This window comes from Apteryx mantelli, chromosome 31, assembly GCF_036417845.1.
Source record: "Apteryx mantelli isolate bAptMan1 chromosome 31, bAptMan1.hap1, whole genome shotgun sequence".
In the NCBI taxonomy this organism is placed as follows: Eukaryota; Metazoa; Chordata; class Aves; order Apterygiformes; family Apterygidae; genus Apteryx; species Apteryx mantelli.
In genome coordinates, this window is record NC_090008.1 from 3,535,314 (window position 1) to 3,553,449 (window position 18,136).

At 53.8% G+C, this 18,136-nt stretch overlaps 2 protein-coding genes across 8 annotated transcripts in view; both read right to left on the reverse strand.

Moving 5' to 3' along the window:
- The window catches only part of SNX27 (sorting nexin 27), a 42,056-nt gene extending 41,514 nt beyond the window's left edge, over nt 1-542 (reverse strand). For all 3 annotated transcript variants that reach the window (XM_067313584.1, XM_067313583.1, XM_067313585.1), the window contains exon 1: nt 256-542. In XM_067313584.1, coding sequence (XP_067169685.1) covers nt 256-542 — 287 coding nt within the window. The remainder of the gene's footprint in view (nt 1-255) is intronic.
- A 907-nt stretch (nt 543-1,449) lies between these two features.
- Nucleotides 1,450-18,136, reverse strand: TUFT1 (tuftelin 1). Of its 5 annotated transcripts, XM_067313277.1 has the most exons (13): nt 18,056-18,136; nt 12,309-12,383; nt 11,781-11,885; nt 11,267-11,353; nt 9,207-9,287; nt 8,766-8,837; nt 7,980-8,093; nt 6,194-6,322; nt 5,281-5,375; nt 4,531-4,636; nt 3,869-3,952; nt 2,906-3,006; nt 1,450-2,576 (listed from the first exon to the last, which is right to left on the reverse strand). In XM_067313277.1, the coding sequence occupies exons 1-13, from the start codon at nt 18,113-18,115 to the stop codon at nt 2,522-2,524; spliced, it is 1,164 nt and encodes a 387-aa protein (XP_067169378.1). In that variant the 5' UTR covers nt 18,116-18,136; the 3' UTR covers nt 1,450-2,521. The 5 variants fall into 5 exon arrangements, with proteins under 5 accessions (XP_067169378.1, XP_067169379.1, XP_067169380.1 ...); XM_067313278.1 differs by lacking the exon at nt 12,309-12,383; XM_067313279.1 differs by lacking the exon at nt 9,207-9,287.

The window sequence follows — 18,136 nt, forward strand, 5'->3', positions numbered from 1 at the left end:
AAAGCCCCCCCGTGAAGGGAGACCCCCACGCCCCCACCGAGGCACACACCCTCCACAAGAGCCCCCGCTGCGGGAGAGACCAGCTCAGCCTCCCCCCCCAAAAGCCCCCCCCCCAGGCCCCGGCGAGGCCCAGCCCCCAGCGCAGGGGCGGCAGCGAGGCGGGTGAAGGCGCCCCCTCCCCTGGGACCCCCCGAGCAGGGCGGGCGACAGCGGGCTGCGGGTGCCCCGGGCAGCGGCGGCCCCCCCCGTACTCACACCTCCAGGATGCGGTCCCCCTTGCGCACCCCGGCGCGGTCGGCCGCCCCGCCGCCCAGCACGGCGCTGACATGCTGCAGCGGGGCGTAGAGCTCGCCGTTGATGCTCCGCAGCTGCCCGCCCTCGCTCACTTGGCCGCGCACGTTGAAGCCGTAGCCGGACTCCGACTTGACGATGCGGACGACACGGGGGCCCCCCGAACCCGCCAGGGCCCCGCCGCCGCCGCCGCCGTTCCGGTGCGGCGCCGCCGCCGAGCGCGGCAGCCCTTCGCCCTCCTCGTCCGCCATCTTCGCGAGCAGCGCCCGGCCGGCCCGTCACGCGATCGCCGCCGCGCCGGCCACCGTAGGACACCGCCCCCCCGTGGCCAGGGTGCCGATGGGAAATGTAGGCCAACGGCAATGAGTGGCGGCCGGCGCGGAGCACGGCGGGAAATGTAGTCCGGCTCCGCAGGGCACGACGGGAAGGGAGGGCGGAGCGAGGGCTTCTGGGAGTTGTAGTGCCGGTCCGCAGCTGTCTCCACGGCAACCGGGGGGGGGGCGCTAAGAAGAGGCTTTTTTCGGCTCCCTTCGAGCACATCAACGTGCGGGGCTGGCTAGACACAGGCAGCCACAAAGGTGGGAGAGGCCAGCGGCCCACTCCTGTGGGCAGGCAGCCCAGCAGGCCCCTTGCCCTCAAGAGTGGGGGCCATCTTGTGCCACCCCCTCCAGGGAGGGAGACACTGCCCCAGGAGGGCAGCAAGGCCTCAGCCTGCCCCAGAGGCAGCACAGCACAGCCCAAGGGCCTTTTCCAAAGCGGACAGCAGAGCTAGAGGAGCTTCCTTCCGGATCACAGCTCTCCAGCCCAGCACAGTAAAGGCTGCCACAGCAGCCTCTGGGCCAACCTGGGCCCAGGGGAACTGTGTGTTTAAATGAAATGAGCCCCAAGCAGGGAGCTCTTCACCGCTCAGCCTGGCCCTCAGCAAGCTCAGCAGCATTCACCGCCCCAGGATCCAGTTTAGACCCAGCACTGGCCCAAGCCCATGGAGCAAAGGAGCCCAGGAAGGTGAACGGGAAGTTTAACAGAGTTTGACACACCAGCATGAAAAGTAGTACAGTGCCTATCGCTCCCTACAGAAGCAGGGAAGCAAGCAAGGGGCCAGCTTAGCCTTAAAAAAAAAAAAAACCAACAAATCCACACCACATGCCAGCACATGTGCACTGTTAACATCATGTATTCAATTGGCTACAGGCTGACAGATTAAGGCATACATGTTTTTGGTATTAATAGTTGCGAGGTATGTTTACAGCACATTGTCTCACCTCTCTGGTAGGTATGAACACCAACAACATTCCTCTAGCTTTACCCAAGCTCCTTTACTAAGCACGGGCACGCACACAAGACAAGCTCATAACTTGCAAGCGCAGAGGAAGTTGGTTGGTATTTTCCAGTTCAAACATGGGACAGGCAGTCCTCAAATATGCTCCCTTGGAGTTGGACAGCAGCAATCATGCCTGTCACCACATCATTGGAAGACACCAATAATTTATTGAAATAAATACAGGTACAAACTAAACAGCTTCTGGGTTTAAACACTAGACATGTACACTGGGTACAATTTCTCTACCCTCATGAGAAAGGGACTGGGAAAAGCATGTCGATACACTGATTTTGGCCACATGAGCCTTTGCCAAGTCTGGAGCAGCCAGATGCACTGGAGATCAGAGGTGGAGGCTCCCAAATTGTCACGCACTGAGCTTTGTTACAGGAAAGAGTCCAGTTTCAGGAGGATTTCTTCTTGTAAGAGTGAATTAAAAAAAAAGAAGAAAAAAAAGTTAAAGCCCAAGTCCATGTTGGCAAGCTGAAATCTGAAGGGAGGGCTCTGTTTGGACAAGGCCCTTCAGAAGCAAAGGCTGCTCACAGAGCAACCCAGGCAAACCCGGGACTGACCAGGGAAAGCGAGCTGGGCTCTCCAGCTAGAGAACCGCGTTGTACACACCAGGGCCAGCTGGTCCCAGCCACCCTAGCCAGTCTCCACCAAACTGGCATCCACATGACCCTGGGACCCAGCGGGGGACAGCAGTGTGAACACTTCATAAGCCTCCTTCCTCTGCCAGGACCTCCTCAGCAAGGTTTGTCCTCAGGTGCCACAGTTCTCCAGGGGCACTGCCCTCCACTGAGAGGTCCAGGGGAGACTGTGAGCACAGAGGCCAGAGAACGGCAGCCAAGCAGGGAAATCCAGTCAATGATAACAAGGAGAGAGTCTTCAGCTCGGACTGGCCCTCGAAACTCATGTTTCCACCACTCGAATGAGAGGCAGTGGCTTGGGGCCCGTCACCGTTTTGCTGCAAGAGAGAAAGGATTTATTCAGCCAGCCCAAAAGGAAAACCTGCAGGATAAGTCCTGTCCCAGCCCTGGTAGGTGACTTTCCCCCTTCAACTACCCACAGGAGGGATCTTTACTCACCTGAAGGAGGGATACAGGAAAGGAGACCCCTCTGCAAACAGGCAACTATGAAGTAACTTCACAAAGGCAGAGGGAGCAACCCTGAGTCCAGCACCATCTCCAAGACTGCACCTTCTTCTTCCCCAGATGAGACACAGACCCACAGATGAAGCTACTGAGTAGCCTGGCAGGCTCCCCCATCACAGAAGGATATGTGCTCCCCACATACCTGCTCACATACTCCGATTTTGAGCGTGCCCGGGAGCTGTGGCCACCCCGACTGACTTGCTTCTCAATCAAGTGCTCTATACGATCATGCATCTCCAGGTTCTGCAAAGAGATTGGAGCCATGGTTAGCACAGGGCAGCTGGGGACAGAAGGGCTGCTGGGACACAGATTGCTTGCTGGGGAGTAGAGGAACGCTTCAGTATAACCTCTTGCAATGGGGCAGCTTTTTCTTGAGGGAAATTAAACACAACCCTCCAGAGGAGCTGCTCACCGAAAGGAGCGCCAGGGATGGTTTATAAGATCTGGCTAGCAGCTGAATTGAAAACATGGAAATCTATGTGTGTGCAAGTCTCCCTAGCTGGTGCTGGGAGTCAGTTCTGCTTTCTGCCTGGCTTCAACAGAGGGTTTTGCATGAACACACAGTCCCCATGCAGAGATTAGCAAAATAAGTCACTAAGGAAAGAAGAAAGTGCTAGAACTGCCAATGCAGACTCCGATTTTATCCAAAAAAGGAGAGAAGTTTGACATGCATTACAATCCTAGAGGCTGGAATGCAATTTTAATTTCTGACACGCACGCAGTCAACTCCAGCTTTGTAAGCAAGAAGGGTTTTGCTGCCAGAGAAGTGTGCTTGATGAGATTATTTTGAACTCAATTTGAGTTCACAGCTGCTCCAGCAACCCTGGCTTCATCAGAAACCATCACACTAGCTTCAAGAACCAGCATGACCCTCGGAGCTGCAGAGGGCACATTTCCCTGCTCAAAGCAGGTGTCACTGCAAGGGAACAGCTTTGCTGCTGGCCACTTTGCCCAGAACCTGACACTCTGCAAAAGTCATTTCCGTAACAAAAACGGCCACATCCCACAGGCGTGAAAGCCAGTCGCACCAGGATATTTCAACAAGAGGCTCTGAGCTCAGAGCCTCCCCTGTCCACCCCCCTGAGACGGCCCTAGTAGGACGCACCTCAGCCTCCAAGTAAGCAACCCTCTCCTTGAGCTCCTGGATCACAGCATCTTTGGCCTGAATCACTATTTTGGAGTTCTGGAGCTGTAAAAGAAAGTTCACACCAGCTACAAATCCCTCTCGTGTACGCCTGGGCTGAAGAAGTGGTTAGGAAGGAGGGCAGCTTAGCCAGCCATCCTTCCACCTGTGAACACCCACAACATTAACTCCAAGGTCTGCATAAAAAACAATCAAAAAAGCCTCAAATTAAGTCTGAGAATTAAGCTGTAGCTGAAGGAGCCTCTGCTCACACAGCTGAGCTTTAACTCTTTCAGCAGGCCAAATTGGGCGCACAGTAGTCCTTTTATTACCCTCCCTGGCCCAGGGCGCAACTGCTGCTGCATCTAGCACTGAAGCCCTTTGGGCTGTCCACTGCAGGGTCCATTGCTGCTTCAGAACAGCAGGACATGGCTCTGGGCTGCCTTTGAATTTGTGTCCCTTTGGTTTGCAAAGGGAATTGCCCCTGCAAACTAGCACTCCTTTGCTTCCCAGCAGCTCATTCAAGACACATTTTTACCACCCCAGCAGGACCCTGCGAGCCCAGGCCTCCTTGCTGTTCCCAGGTCAGCTCTGCCCCCATCCATCCTCCCCACCCCAGAGGCACCCAGCCCTGCTCCTCTCACCTGCTCAATCATCTGGCGGACTTTGCGCTGCTGGCTTTTCAGCATGTCATCCAGATGGTGTATCTTCTCCCGCAGCATGGCCACCTCCTTCTCCAGCTTGGTCGACCTAAGAAAAACAAATGGAGAGTCCAGGAGCTGCTGTCTGGCTTCCCAGAAAGGGAAAAACCTCCAGCACCTGCTCAGCTATGCCCAGAGCAGCTTTTACCAGTCAGGTCTCTACAGCTGCACAGCTCTTGAAACACATCGACTAGACAAGGTAAGGAGAGGCAGAGACAAAACTTATTCAAACAGGAGCCGCAAGGACTACCAGCAACAGTCTGCAGGGACACAGGAATATCAAGAAGAGTCAGGCCACAAAACAAGGCCTTCAAGAAATAAATCACTGCCAATTAATCCCTGGAGCACATGGATACTGGCTGGATGTAGCAAATCCTACATGAAGGGAAGAATTAGCTGGTCTCGAGGCTCCCTAATCAGGGCAAAACCTGCCCCAAGCTCTCCAGCCCGCAGCGTGGCCGCTAGAGGTCTCCGAGCTGTCCAGCTCCAGAGCCTCGGTTTTCAGAGCAGAGCAAAGCTGCGGGAGGTATTTGGAGATTAGTCAGCTCTTGGGAGTAGGGCGCTGTTTTGCAAGCCAGAGAGCAAGCACGCCCTTCGCAGGAATGTGCAGTCATGCCCCGGCGAGCTGACACCCCGACCCAGCGGCGTGGGCTTGCTCTGGAGTTGGCAGCCGAGCCGGAGGCCAAGCCTCACCGGTCTTGTTCGGCGAGCTTGTCACCTTCCACGCTTCTCAGCCTCGCCAGCTCGGCTTCGCCTTCTTTCATCTTCAGCAGCAAACTCCTGTGCTCCTGCAGCAGAGCGAGAGGCTGCATTACACACAGGGAAACAAGTCGCAACACATGCTCCTCAGCCTCTGTTTCAGAGCCGATACAAAGCAGCAAACTACAAACACCCAGAGAGCAAGGCAGGCTCAGCTCAGCCTCTCCAATGAGCTGTGGGTTGTTTTCATGAGCACTAAATTTACATGCAAGAGAAGACAGGCAAGGGCAGCCACAGAGATGACCGACAGCAGATGTCCCACTCCTTTTCCTCTAGGTTACGGGCGAGGCATAAAGCCATCTCCTTCCCTGCTGTTGGGCCAGGCAGCAGTCTCAGTTTGCTTCATGCTTGTACTAAACTGTTAGATTTATGAGTTTAATATTATTACAAGACCACCACAGCCAAAAGAAAATCAGGACTGAAGGTTGTGTTAATGGCCCCATGAGAGGAAGAACCAGGCAGCTGTCTAGACTGCATGCGCGTTTCTAGGATACCTAGAAGAAAGTGCTTGCACAGAGCAACCAGATCTTCTAGACTTGAGAAACACAAGTCTAAAACAGTCTAAACTGTCTAAAACAGTCAGTTTTCAGCTGTTCTCAGAAGCAGGCTCAAGATAGCTCTTTGTCTGATGCTTTCACATAAAGCCTAGTTAGGAAGTCAAACTCTCCATACGGTACTCTGCAGCAGGTCCAAACAAGGGATATATCTCTGTGGGGACTGCTGCCCAGAGGGTCTGCGCTGAGTGCTGCCAAGCTCAGCACCACTGGGCCTCCCCACTGCACCAACACAGAGCGATCAGGCAGCTCTGCTTGTCAAGTCAGCCCCACCACAGCTTCGGGGATGATACCTTCTCCATCCCTGCCAGGAGTCTCTGTAGCTCATCCACCTGCACCTCCTTCTCCATCACACTCTTCTCCACTCTCCGCAGGGCAGAGCTTGTTTGCTCCACTTCCTCCTGGTACTGCGAGACTGTCCGCTGCAAAAAAGATTGAGACCTCTTTAGCACTGACCCTGGCGCACCCAGACACCAAAGCCTCTAGAAACCTTCTCCCAAGCAATGTTTTGAAGCGTCACTGCTGCTTGAAGCATTGGCAGGCAGATTTCACTGAAGGCGGCCGGGCGTCTCGGCAAACAGCCCAACATGCTTCAGAGAAGAGGTTCTTTAGAAAGCTCACCTGGCTTCAAAGCACTTCAAAGGAGCGAGCGCTTAAATGCTATAGCAACAAAGGCACCTCAAACAAAAACATGTTCTTTCTCAGCCACGTATGTTCTGGGGCTGTCTGCAGGCTCCTCTGGGGCCACCGGCCTGAGAAACCGACCTCAGGACCCATCCCTGTTCATGCGTCGACTGCTCAGGAGCAGATAAGGGACAAGAGTGTGGAGCCCCACTGAAGCAGGCTCAGACCACAAGGGAAATTGAGAACATCTGGATACTGCTGGCAGGATCAGGACCCCATGAGACCCCCATGTTGGGGATCCCTAATATTGCCATCAAGGCTCACGGCCCACAGTCAGCATCACAGCTACGCCCACTCCTGCACAAGAAGTGGCACGAAGACCCCAACGCACTGCCACAAACATGCCCAGCGATGTCCCGAGCACAAGTGCAGATGCACTCAGTGCAGGTACTGCCATCGCAGACTGACGTCGCCTCACTGGAGGAAGAGGTCATCACTCAAACCCACTTCCCCAGTGGACAGAGCAAGCGCTGTCCCCCAACCTGCTCCAGGGAAGCCCCTAGGCTGCCTGGGACCAGTTTGGTCTGTGGGACAGGATGTGAGCTGGGATGTCACCTCTCCCACCAGCCACCAGCAGCCTCAGAGCCGTGAGGTAAAGCGCTTATGCCCAACCCATCCGCGCAGTGAGCAGTCACAGGAGAACAAACCAAAGAGGACCATTAATCACTAGCGCTGAGGAAGTGAGGAAAGCAAATGCAGCAGCTTCGTCAGCACCACTCAGCAGAGAGAGGCTGTCATCACTGACAGCCACAGACCGCCTTGCCCATTGCACTCCGATGGTTTCATCCCAGGCTGCCAATGACAGCGGCTGTGGACAGCAGCCACTCACAGACAGTGGCCCAGTTGCTACATCATGTCCCTTCCCAAAACATTGGGGACATGCTGCAGGTTGATGCTATGCTGCCTGTGGCAGGAGACTCCCTTGCATATTCTTATTATGTGGTGCAAAAAACAGCTGGGGCAAGCTGGGGCAAGAAAAGGCTCAGCAGATTTTGGAGAGACCACCTTTCAACCTCGCTGCTGCTTCTATTTAATTTTAACTGGGAAAGCATTTATGACTCCAGACTAGCTTGTGCAAACACAGAGGCTGTTTGCTAGGGTTTGCAAGACCCATAGGAGCCAGGCCTTACTCCTGGTGCACTTTAGCAGCAGGCAGCACGCTTTGAGCCTGCTGATCTGCAAGGAGAAACCAGACACGTTCAGCTGCCCAAATCCAGCCAGGCTCATCAGCCTGGAGCCCAAGCCACCCCAGCAGTGATGGCTAAAGCACACCCCAACCACACACCAACACAGCCTGCCCCAGCCCTGCGGTCTGCAACTGGACCGCAGAGGTTCATGCGCCATGCAGCTCCCCAGACCACGCTCTCCCAACAGAGAAATGCCCAACATAGTCACCTCAAAGGCCTTCTTCTCCAACTGATGGTGCTTCTCAGCTTCCTGAAGCTTCGTGAACAGCTTCTTTGCTGTCTGCCGGATTTTCTCCACGTCATCTCCCAAATAATCCTCCTCCTGCAGAGAGGTTAAGAGGACAAGCTCAGCAGCGAGGAGGTATCAAAGGAGCCCCCCCCACACCTTCTGTGGGTAGGGCTGATGGTTAAAAAGCCTGCAACATCAAATCTCAGCGTGGATGACAAGAGGAACTCCTATCCTCACCTCCCACCACACTTAAGCGTCAGCTTCCAGCCCTCAAGATAATGCACGCAACATCCTTTGGTTGCCTTCCAAGCCCTGCTTTCAGGGATGCCGTAGTGATCCATGCTTGGGAAACCCGAAACCCAGCAATGGGAATCAAGTCAGCAACTGAGCCTGAAATCCCAAATCCCAGCCCCCGAGCTGCTGTTCAGATGGTTTTCTGCTTTGGGGCAGCTCAGAGCATCTGGCTGGGGGTGGGAAGCTCTTAAGAAATATTTACCAACTTCAGACTTCTGTGAGCCCTGCTTCTAAAAAGTTCTCATGCTCAGAGATCTAAAAACCCATTAGGTACATTTTTATAATAAAGCTGCAGTCTATTTCTGACCTGATGCTGATGAGACTAATGCTACAGCTAGCTGTAAAAGGCAAGGCAAGAGTGTCTGATCACATGCTGAACAGGCTCCTAGTTGCCTGCTGGGAGGAAGATTTCAAAAGAAAAAAAATGATGTTACTGTTCATAATTCAGAAATCCCCCTTTCAGCTACATACCTGATCCTCCCAGGAATCGGCACATAGGCTCTCAGGGTACAGCCAGCTTCCGTTCTGCTTTTCCAACATGACCTATTTAAGGAAAGGTCACACCAACAGCCATGTAACGCTTCCCAGCCCAGCCACTTGCAAAAAAAGCAAACAGTTGCATGCAGACAGCTAGCTCTGGGGCACCACAGCAACTCAAGATGGAGTTTTTTCCGCAATTAAACATGCAGTAGCGCATTTGGCCAGCCAATGCATGTTGCTTACTGACTCCTCATTACTTGCTTATGCAGGTTTCTAATTTTACCTGTAAGTGGTACCAAGGTGGCTTTTATTTGCCACAAGCACCTCAATCTTTCAGGTCCCTTTTATCATTTCTGGACCCAAAGATGACATCTTGTTTAAAAAAAAAAAAAAAAAAAGTGTCATTTAAAGCCCGAGAAATGCTCCCGTTACCTGTGCAGGCTGTTTATCTCCTTGTCTGTTCTCAAGTTTACTACTTAAGTCTTCCCGCAGCTTCTTCAAAGAACTTCTAGCCTGGCAAAGGCAAGTCAATTTAGCTTGATCTGCATGAACAGTGTCACTCAGCCCAAGAGAAATCAAACGGAGGCGTGGTGGCTTGGAGGACACCCCGAGCCAAGACGCAATCGATTGCTTCTGTACCAAATTGTACTCTGGTTTCGCTCAAGACCTGCCTGCAAGCAGTGCTCTTGCAGCAGTTACGATCCTTGCTAGGCAGCTTTATCATAGGATCACGGGCAAAAAAAAAGCAACAATCTGGAGACACTACTGATTTTTCAGTAATCATTGATTTTGCCTTTGAAGAGATCATCACAAACCACAGCTTGGAAGTGCTGAAAAGACCCTTGCTGCTCCCCAGCTCCATCTCTGCCACCCTGCAGGATTCAGACAAGTACAGTCTTGACTTGCAGCTACCCAAATTAGTCAGAGAAGAAGAGCCAGAGAAATGATTTATGGGCCTTTTCCTCAGCCGTAGCAAATGCTGAAGGGCTGCAACTCCAGCACTTTTCAAAGAGAAAAAGCTTCTCAAAGTGTTACGGTGTGGCTTCATCCCTCCCCCAGTAATGCACTGCTGGATTTTAGAGGCCCGAGGCACTTGGGCAAAGCCATTTGCCCAAGAGCGGGCAGCAGCAGGACTGCCCAAGAGCACATCGGGTTTCTCACAGGGCAGCAATCGAGTCCTTAACCCAAGGACAGCAGTCACTCTGCTCTGGCTAGATCAAGACATCCAAAGGGTTTTTTGATTGCACGACCTAGTGCAGAGCACTTCTCTTCAATACAGACAGACTAGTACCACCACCACAACTTACTGGTTTAACTTATTTGCTGGTTTTCACATGCAGGATTAAGTCGTACTGCACAGTTATGCTGCTTCAGCTATTCTGATAGGGCTACGGCCTTCTCAGCGAGACAAGGGCTAAGTCACACTCGGCTATTACTAAGAGGCCTTTTGAAACCTGACTCCCGTTTCCATCTCAGCTGCCAGGAGCTAGAGGAAAGCTCAGATCAGAAGAGCTGAAGTCGAAGCCCCAGCAGTGGGGAGGAACGCGCACAAAACGGCAGTGTCCAGGCGGTTGAGAGATAAGATCTCGGTGACTAACACCCCCAGGAGGGCTGGAGCTCTGGGAATGCCTGAGAGTCCAAACCAAGTCTGTATTGCAGACAGGAGGCAGCATGAATGCTCTGTTGTCTTGAGGGGGAGGGGGGAGAAAAACATGCATTTTGGCAGAGGAGTCAGAAGGATGACGTAAAAGATCTGGAGGATGTGCTACAAGATCTGCCCCTCACTTCTCCCTGGGTCCAGCACCCAGCATAGAAACTCCCCCATGAGAGCAAGCCCAAATTTAAATTTGGGGTTTGGGGTTGTTCTTTTTTGCTAAGTCAAGCTGCCCAGACCAGAACATGCATGCAACCGCTTCCACACCTTGCAACCAGCTCTCTCCACCTCTCCAGAAATATCCCCACCAGGAGCAGAAGAAAGGGTTAATCTCCCAACAACCTCATCATCCAGTTTACTTTGGGAGATGAGACATACCAAAGAAACTGCCTTTTAACAAGAGGCTCCAGCTGTGCCGCACCCAGGCATGCAGGGGACAGCCTTGGGGGAAAGTCATCACACATCACTCTTCAAATTCAGTCCGTATAGCAGAGCAATTAGTCAGGCTGAATTAATTTATGGTGCTTGATTAGACTAGTGCCCTGTATGGGCAAGTCAACAAACTAGAGAGTTCAGCTCCACTGCCGGTTTGCCAGAGTCATTCAGACACACACACAGGGCTCAGCTGGGACACGAGTGCTGCAGCCGGCCAATGTTGAGCCTGCGAGGGCACCACCTCCATTTTGGCAGAGAAGGCAGGAGCAGCCCTGAATGTGTGAAACCACCGCTGGACGCCCCTGGGGAGAGCAGAGCGCCCCAGACCCTCGCAACAAGCCCCTGCCAGCAGCTGCACATCAGGACAGCGCGTGCAAGCCCGAGCCCCCACGGACATAGCTACCTCTTGAATGTAACGAACTTCACTTTTCAGCTGGTTGACGTGTTCTTCGTGATTCACACTGCCCTCAGCCCGTGCTTTGAGATAAACCTGAGCAAGAGAGATGTTGACACCAGGGAAGCTGTGAGTGAGACTGTTTTGAACTACAGACATCCCAGTCACGTCAGCAAAAAAGCCAGGCTCCTCGGAGGCTGGAACACCAGATCCCACAGCTTCCCAAACCTCTGCAGCCTGTTGCACATCACCGGCAGCTTCCCCTTTGCAGCCAACCTTCCCTGGCTTTAAGAAGCCGCTACCTCCTCTACAGTCCTAGAGCGGCTGCTGCAGATTGATGCTGCATCCCCCCAAAGCCTGGGAAGTTTCCTGAGCTGATGCAGGTGCTGCAGCAAGCCTCCTGCCTGTACAGGAGCTTCTTGCCTTTGCAGCTTCATGTGAGATCTTTCTGTCAGTCCCACCTATCACTGAACAAAACTGCTTTGCAACAAAACCAACAGCAGCGGGAAGTCAGTGACCGTACCTTAATGATCTCCTCATCGCCATCGTTGGATTTGATGCATTCGGATGCCAGGGAGTGACCGTTGCTTGATCTGTTGGCCACCATGGCAAAGGCCTTTCCTACTGGCTGCAAGACACAGAAAAAGGACAAAGCTTTCAGAAATACAAGACCAGCTGGAATGGTTTGCCTGGCTTTTTTGGAGGAAGCGCTAGTCAAATCAGCATTATGCACCACGGCAGAGGAATGTGGCAGCAAGCATGGTCTAAAGAATTGGCACCGGAGTGTTTAACAGATCAGGAGAGGAATTTTCTACTTCACGAAGTGTAAAGCAACTGATACTCCCTCCAAACATCAGTTTTCCCCTCCCCAAGTTAGCATATGAACTTGCATTTCCTACTCCAGCTTGCACACACAAGTTGGGGAATCTTCTTCCTCACAAAGTTCACCCATCTAAAGTCCCATGGAGCATTTAAGCCATAAGATCTGGAGCCTGGCACACAAGGACCATGCCTACAGGAGGTGAAGCATCCATGCACGGGAGACACGCACCTTCTGCTTCACCTGCTCACATCTATCTCCTGGGAGGTCATTCGGCAGAGTCAGCCTCAGCACCTTCAAGCTGTCCTAAAACAAGAGGCAGGTTTTAGGTTTTAACTCCCTGCAAATTGTTCATAGCCGGCTCCAGCCCCGTGCAGATATGGGCCAAGAACCAGGCCAGTTTGTTTCGAAAGCCAGATGAGCATTGCCACAGATGCACAAACAAGCTGCCTGCTCCTTTGGTTTGAGCTCCAGCCTACAAACTAACGCTTGGATTAAAATGAGTAAGAGTTAACACACAGCAATGACATTTATCAAATTCATCAGGGCTTGGAGAGGAGCCGTGGCCCAGCCAAGACTGAGATAATGCAGACAGGCTGAAGAAGCAAGCGCTGGACTCATTTTAACACGGGCCCTCCTTCGCGACAAGTCATGGCCATTATCAGTTACGCCGGCAGGTGACTCGGGTGCTGCTGCAGGACATTCAGCAGCAGCTGGGCGAAAGCAGCTGCTCTCAGCTCACACTCCAGGACATCAATATATTTATCTCCTTCCTTGCCCTACGCACGACCGACCACAGCTGGAGCCAGACGCACTTGCACATGGATGAACATGCACTGGCACAGGCTGAGCTGAGCCCATTTCAGTAGCTGCTGGCAAGGCAGGTGCAGCAGACGAGTCCTTGGAGAAAGGACTGCCACCACAGCCAGATTCACAGTAAAGACCTTTGCAGCTTATTGCATCTACAGAGATGTGAGCTGGGACCAGATTTGCCTTCACCGCTCTAAGCTTAACTGCTCCCTCAAAGCATTTCTCTTAGTGTGGGCAGCTGAAGATGCGTTTCAGTGGTGTTCAGGACACTAGCAAGTTTTTAAGGAGATGGACAGAGAGCTAGAGTCTATAAACAGCCTTAAAGTAAAGGGTGCAGACACTCAGAGCGCTCCAGCCCAGTGCTTGGAGGAGCCCGTTGGCAGCCTGCAATCCTCCACATGGGCACCGAGCACCCTCCGTGTGGTGCAAAGCCACCCCTTCCCAGCAGGACCCACTTCCAGGTGTCACCAATACATTGTAGTAAACACAGTCTCCAAACCAGGAGTTGCTCTGAGGTTTCGTTAGCCTGGACAGATGACAGCAGCGGAGGCAGCGTGGAGCTGAGGTGGGTGCCGGTGGAGCGACAGGTGCCCTCCCCTTGCCACATCTCAGACACAGCCTCCTGCTCTCCAAAGCACCACCAAGGTAGTCCTGCCTCACCATCTTCAAGTGCACTTTTCACTGTCCAAGTCCCAACAAGCCATCTGTTTGTTTCCAAAATATTGTGCCTGCACTACTCTCCCAAACGCCAGCTTGCTGGGAAATTAAGAGCCCTCATAGATCTTTGCAGGAGCCAAACACTACGATCGTCCACTTCATTCCCCTGTTAAGACAATTATCTGGCGCAGACTTCACTAGGGCTCTGCTAGCACTCAGTGCTCATTGCTGAGCCAGATACTTGCCTGCAACTTTTATTCAGAGAACATTTTCCCCAGATGAGAACCACGGAGTTAGACATCACCTTTGGAGCTACATAAGCACTAGAAGAGGTTGATGTAGAGCAGGCATCCAAAGCGGCTGATATTTTTGGTAAGAGCTAGGAATCACCCATGAGTTTTACACCAGGGGAAGCAGCTTCAGGCAGCATCCACATGCAAAACATCACCCAGTTTTCACGCAGAACTGCCGATGAAAGCAAACAAGATGCAGGGACAAGCAGAGCCAGAGCCATCCTCACTTCAGTCCAGCTCTTATAGGGAAGAAATATCCATAGACAACCAGCAGTGGGGTATCACCCCTGCTTAGGAGCAGTCAAATAGCATCTGTGCTCTTCAGTGACTCAGCCCCCAGTGCCTTTTGCTCCAGAGCCATTTCAGTGCTTTGGGAAGTCCTGCCTCGACGCAGCAACCTTGCCTCCCTCCCACGGGTCACCTAACTCCACGCCAGCCCAAATCACTTTGGTCCCTTCCCGTGTCGCCAGTCGCAGCTTTTGTTCATGAGTATAAGGATGCCGGCGCTCACAAGCACCATCGTGCGTGCCTCCAGCCCCCATGATGGTGGGACGTTGCCAGCGCTTTCCTATGAGAGATCTGCTGCAATAAGAAACAAGCACAAGCCTATGCTCCATCCCCGGAGGCAGACTCAAAACCGGCCGGAGTCAGCACTGGGATGCTTGCAATCACGACACACAGAGTGGATAAATTCAAGATTCAGCCAAGCTGGCTGCAAACCAGGTGGACGAGAGACAATGCGTGGCCCCACAAAGCAGGCCACGACTTCCAAAGTAGCAGAGCATAAAGCAGCCAGCACTAAGAATCCTCAGGTCAAAGCACCAGGAAATGGACCATGCCAATGCAGACCAGGGAAAGGCTTCTCCCAGCTGCATCCACCCGGTGCATCTCAGCCAGCCGCTCGCTGGCCCCCTTTTGCGCTTCTCCCTGCGTGCCCGGCACCTCTGTCGCAAGGGAAAGGAGCCAACGCGCTTCTCCAGTGTGGCTCTACCAGCCATCTTACACAGCCAGCTGTGAGATGGGAGTTTGAGCAAGCCTCTATTGGCCACAGGGAGAGAAAAAAACAGCTTTTTCAGGGCTTTGAAGGGAGCAAAGGCAGGTGCAAACCCAGTCAGGTTGACTGCAAATCCCTCCCTGTGCGGAGCTTGTTTCTCCTACAGTAACCTTCACTGCGGTGAACAGCGTCTGCTCCAGCTGTAGGAGAGTAAAAGGAGCCTGTTCCTCTCCAGGGGAAAATTGTTGCAGGACTGCAAGGTGTGAATTCCTCCCCTACAAGGGGGAAAATGCAGGCAGGCAGCCTGAAAATGCAGTCGGTCGCTCCATTAGTCACGCGAAGGCCTCCGAACGGGTGCAGCCAACGTGACGTGGGTTTAACAGGCATTCCCCAGGTCAGCTCCAAAAGCACGCGAGCCGCAGGCAGGCTCAAAGCAGCCGAACCCAGGCGAGCTCCTGAGCTCCCATTTGAAGACACCTGCGTGAAATGGGCTGCAAGAGACAATCCGCTTTCACTTATTCACCTAAATGATCCCCCCCAATCCCTGCATGTGCTAATTTGGCTCTTATTCCCACATAGCACCCATTTGCCGGTTCCCAGAGGGCCTCTAGCACTATTATTTGGGGGGCTTTAAGCTTACCATCTCACAGCCACCAAAGGGGACATCTTACAGGCAAAAATTCATCAGCTCTTCATCCACCCCCAGACAGTTTTGGGGAGAATTAGCCCTTCCACCGCACAGCAGGAACAACTCGGAGGGCTGTCGCAGCTGACCCTCCTGCAGAAGATGTTTGCACTCCCTGCAGGGAATAACTTACCCCATCGTTTCTCCCCCTCCGCAGTGCTGAATCTGCCTCCACCCGGAAGAGCGGCGCCACGGGAACTCCCCCGCACCAGTCAGCCCCACTTGTTTACCTCTGGTTTATCATAAAATCAGCTCTGCCAACGCTCACCGCCTGTTTACGAGTTGTAAGCTGCTCCGCGCCTCTCCGAAACAGAGGGGAGAGTGGATTTTGGGGTCCTCCCCCATTGTTTCCTGTGGGCAGCACAGCATTTCACAACGCCATGGCTGTCCAGTGAGGACAGAGGACCTTGCACTCACCTCCCGGAGCGCCTCATGTCGGAAAAAAAACCTGGTATGGCAACCACTTCCTTCACGCCCTAACCGTACTCTGGTGCACGGAGGTTACCCAACCCGGAGGTGTACGTTGCTCTCAACACACCCTGCGCTGCATGTTTATGGCTTTTACTACCAGCCTCAGGAATTAACCGTGATCCGGAGAGTTTGGCAAGGTTTGTTTTCTCACTACAGCAAAGAGCCGATAGTCAGAGGAGTTTTGGCAGAACAGTTACACTCCCAACCAGCATACTTTCCCAAAAGCTGGCTTTGGTCTCAATCATCCAAAAAGAGCCAGTTCCCTTGAAATTTAAAGGTGAGGGATAGATGGGAAGACAAGGCTAGCAGTCAGGACAGGCTTTCAGGTATGCCAAAGTCATTTTTAAGTCTTTCAACAAATTCTTCATCGTCAAGCCCAGCATAAAACGCCACTCGGGAAGCCGAAAACTTTGGAAATCTTTGGGAGGACCCTAGGTACAAGGCTGGTTGGAGAGATATTAGCTCTGCTCCACAGAAACCATTCACAGACCAGCCCCAGGAGAAAGAGGCCAGGAAAACCACTGGAACGACTTCCCACATCTTGGGGAGAGGGCTTGGAGGAGACACAGCCCTGTCCAAGGGCCCCAGAGAGAGTGGAGCGATGCTGATGACGCTGCACGGTTTTGCAACCACGGCCAAGTCACTTCATCCATCTCAACTGTTAAATAAGAACAGGCCTGACCTGACCCAGAGGAGATCGTCAAGGATCATTAGCAAATAGCTCCAGTGTTTGGAGATACCCAGCGTTACAGAGGCACTTATCACCCTAATAACCTATTAGCCAAACATGCCCAACTCGGCAATCGCTCCTTATAAGGCCAGAAAGCTGCGGGGAATTAGGACTCTACTGCAGAGACTCAAAGATGAGTCACCCCAACAGGGCTTGGATCTGGGAGCCAGGCAGACACCAGCCTGGCAGAAGGAACCAGGCACTGAGCGTTTGCTCTCCAGCATAGAGACCAAAGGAGTTTTAGAGGATTCCTCATCAGCAGGGTCCCTCCCTGCACGCATCCCATTGGGATCCAGGAAAAAAAAAAAGCAGCCAAACTGCCCACTGCGAGCCTTGCCCATCGGGCAATCAGGCGGGTGGGCTTCACCCCTTTCCAGGGACCCCGGGGGAGTGCTGGCTCCCCGGCACGCTCGGCTCACAGACCTGTCCAGGTTGCTGCCAACCACACCCAGGACCTGGCCTTTCCGCAATCCCGAACTGCTGACTGCAATTGAGCAAACTGAACAATAAGGAAGAGAAAACAAGAGGCTGTTTGTAGCCAAGTGAGTAATCGCTAAAAGATACTCACTACCAGCTGCTCCGATCGCACATCTCCTCATCACAGTCCCACAGCAACTGAAAGCCAGTCAACAGGGATGTTAAAAGCTAAAGAGATCGGTATAAATCGCTGACAAAAAGTATGTCTGAGCGAGACCACGTGCAAGCTGGATTTCCTACGAGGGCAGTAAACACTACGGAGCCAGCGGGCGGCACTGCCAGACACGCCAGGCGAGCCCGGGAGTGTCACTCGCTGACATTTCTCCATCGTTATCTGCCTGATCAGCGGTTTACCAAAATGCCCATCATTTCACCAAGCGAAAGTACACGGCGGCAGGGAGGTACAGGAAAACCGGGCCGGCAGCACAGAGCACCCCGCGCCGAGCTCCGCGGAGGAGACAACGCGGCTTCCGGAGGGGGAAATGCAAAGTTTACAGAGCTCGAAGCGCTTCTTGCGCCTTCCCGTAGGTGGTGAGACGAGTTTCAGCACCCGCCGAGCTGCAGGCGGGCGGGATCCCGGGAGCGAAGCCAGCGGGCGGCCGCGCCGAGCAGCTGCCGCGGCGCCCGGGCTGCCGGCAGGCTCCGGGGCAGGGGCCCGGCTCGCAGGCGCGCACGGCTCCTACGCGGAGGCAGCACCGCGGGCAGCCCGCGCCGGGGCCCCGCACACCCCGGGGACCCCCCCAAAGCCGCCGGGACACCGCGGAGCGCAGGGCCGCGGCTCCCGCCCCCCCGAAAGCGAAGCAGGAAACCCCCCGGGCCGGAGGACCCCCGGGAGGCGCCGCCCCCCCGGCCGGGGCTCACCGGGCTCTCGCCGTGGGGCCGCACGTCCAGCACCGCGCACCACCGCTGCAGCCCGTTCATGACCCCGCGCCGCTGCCGTTC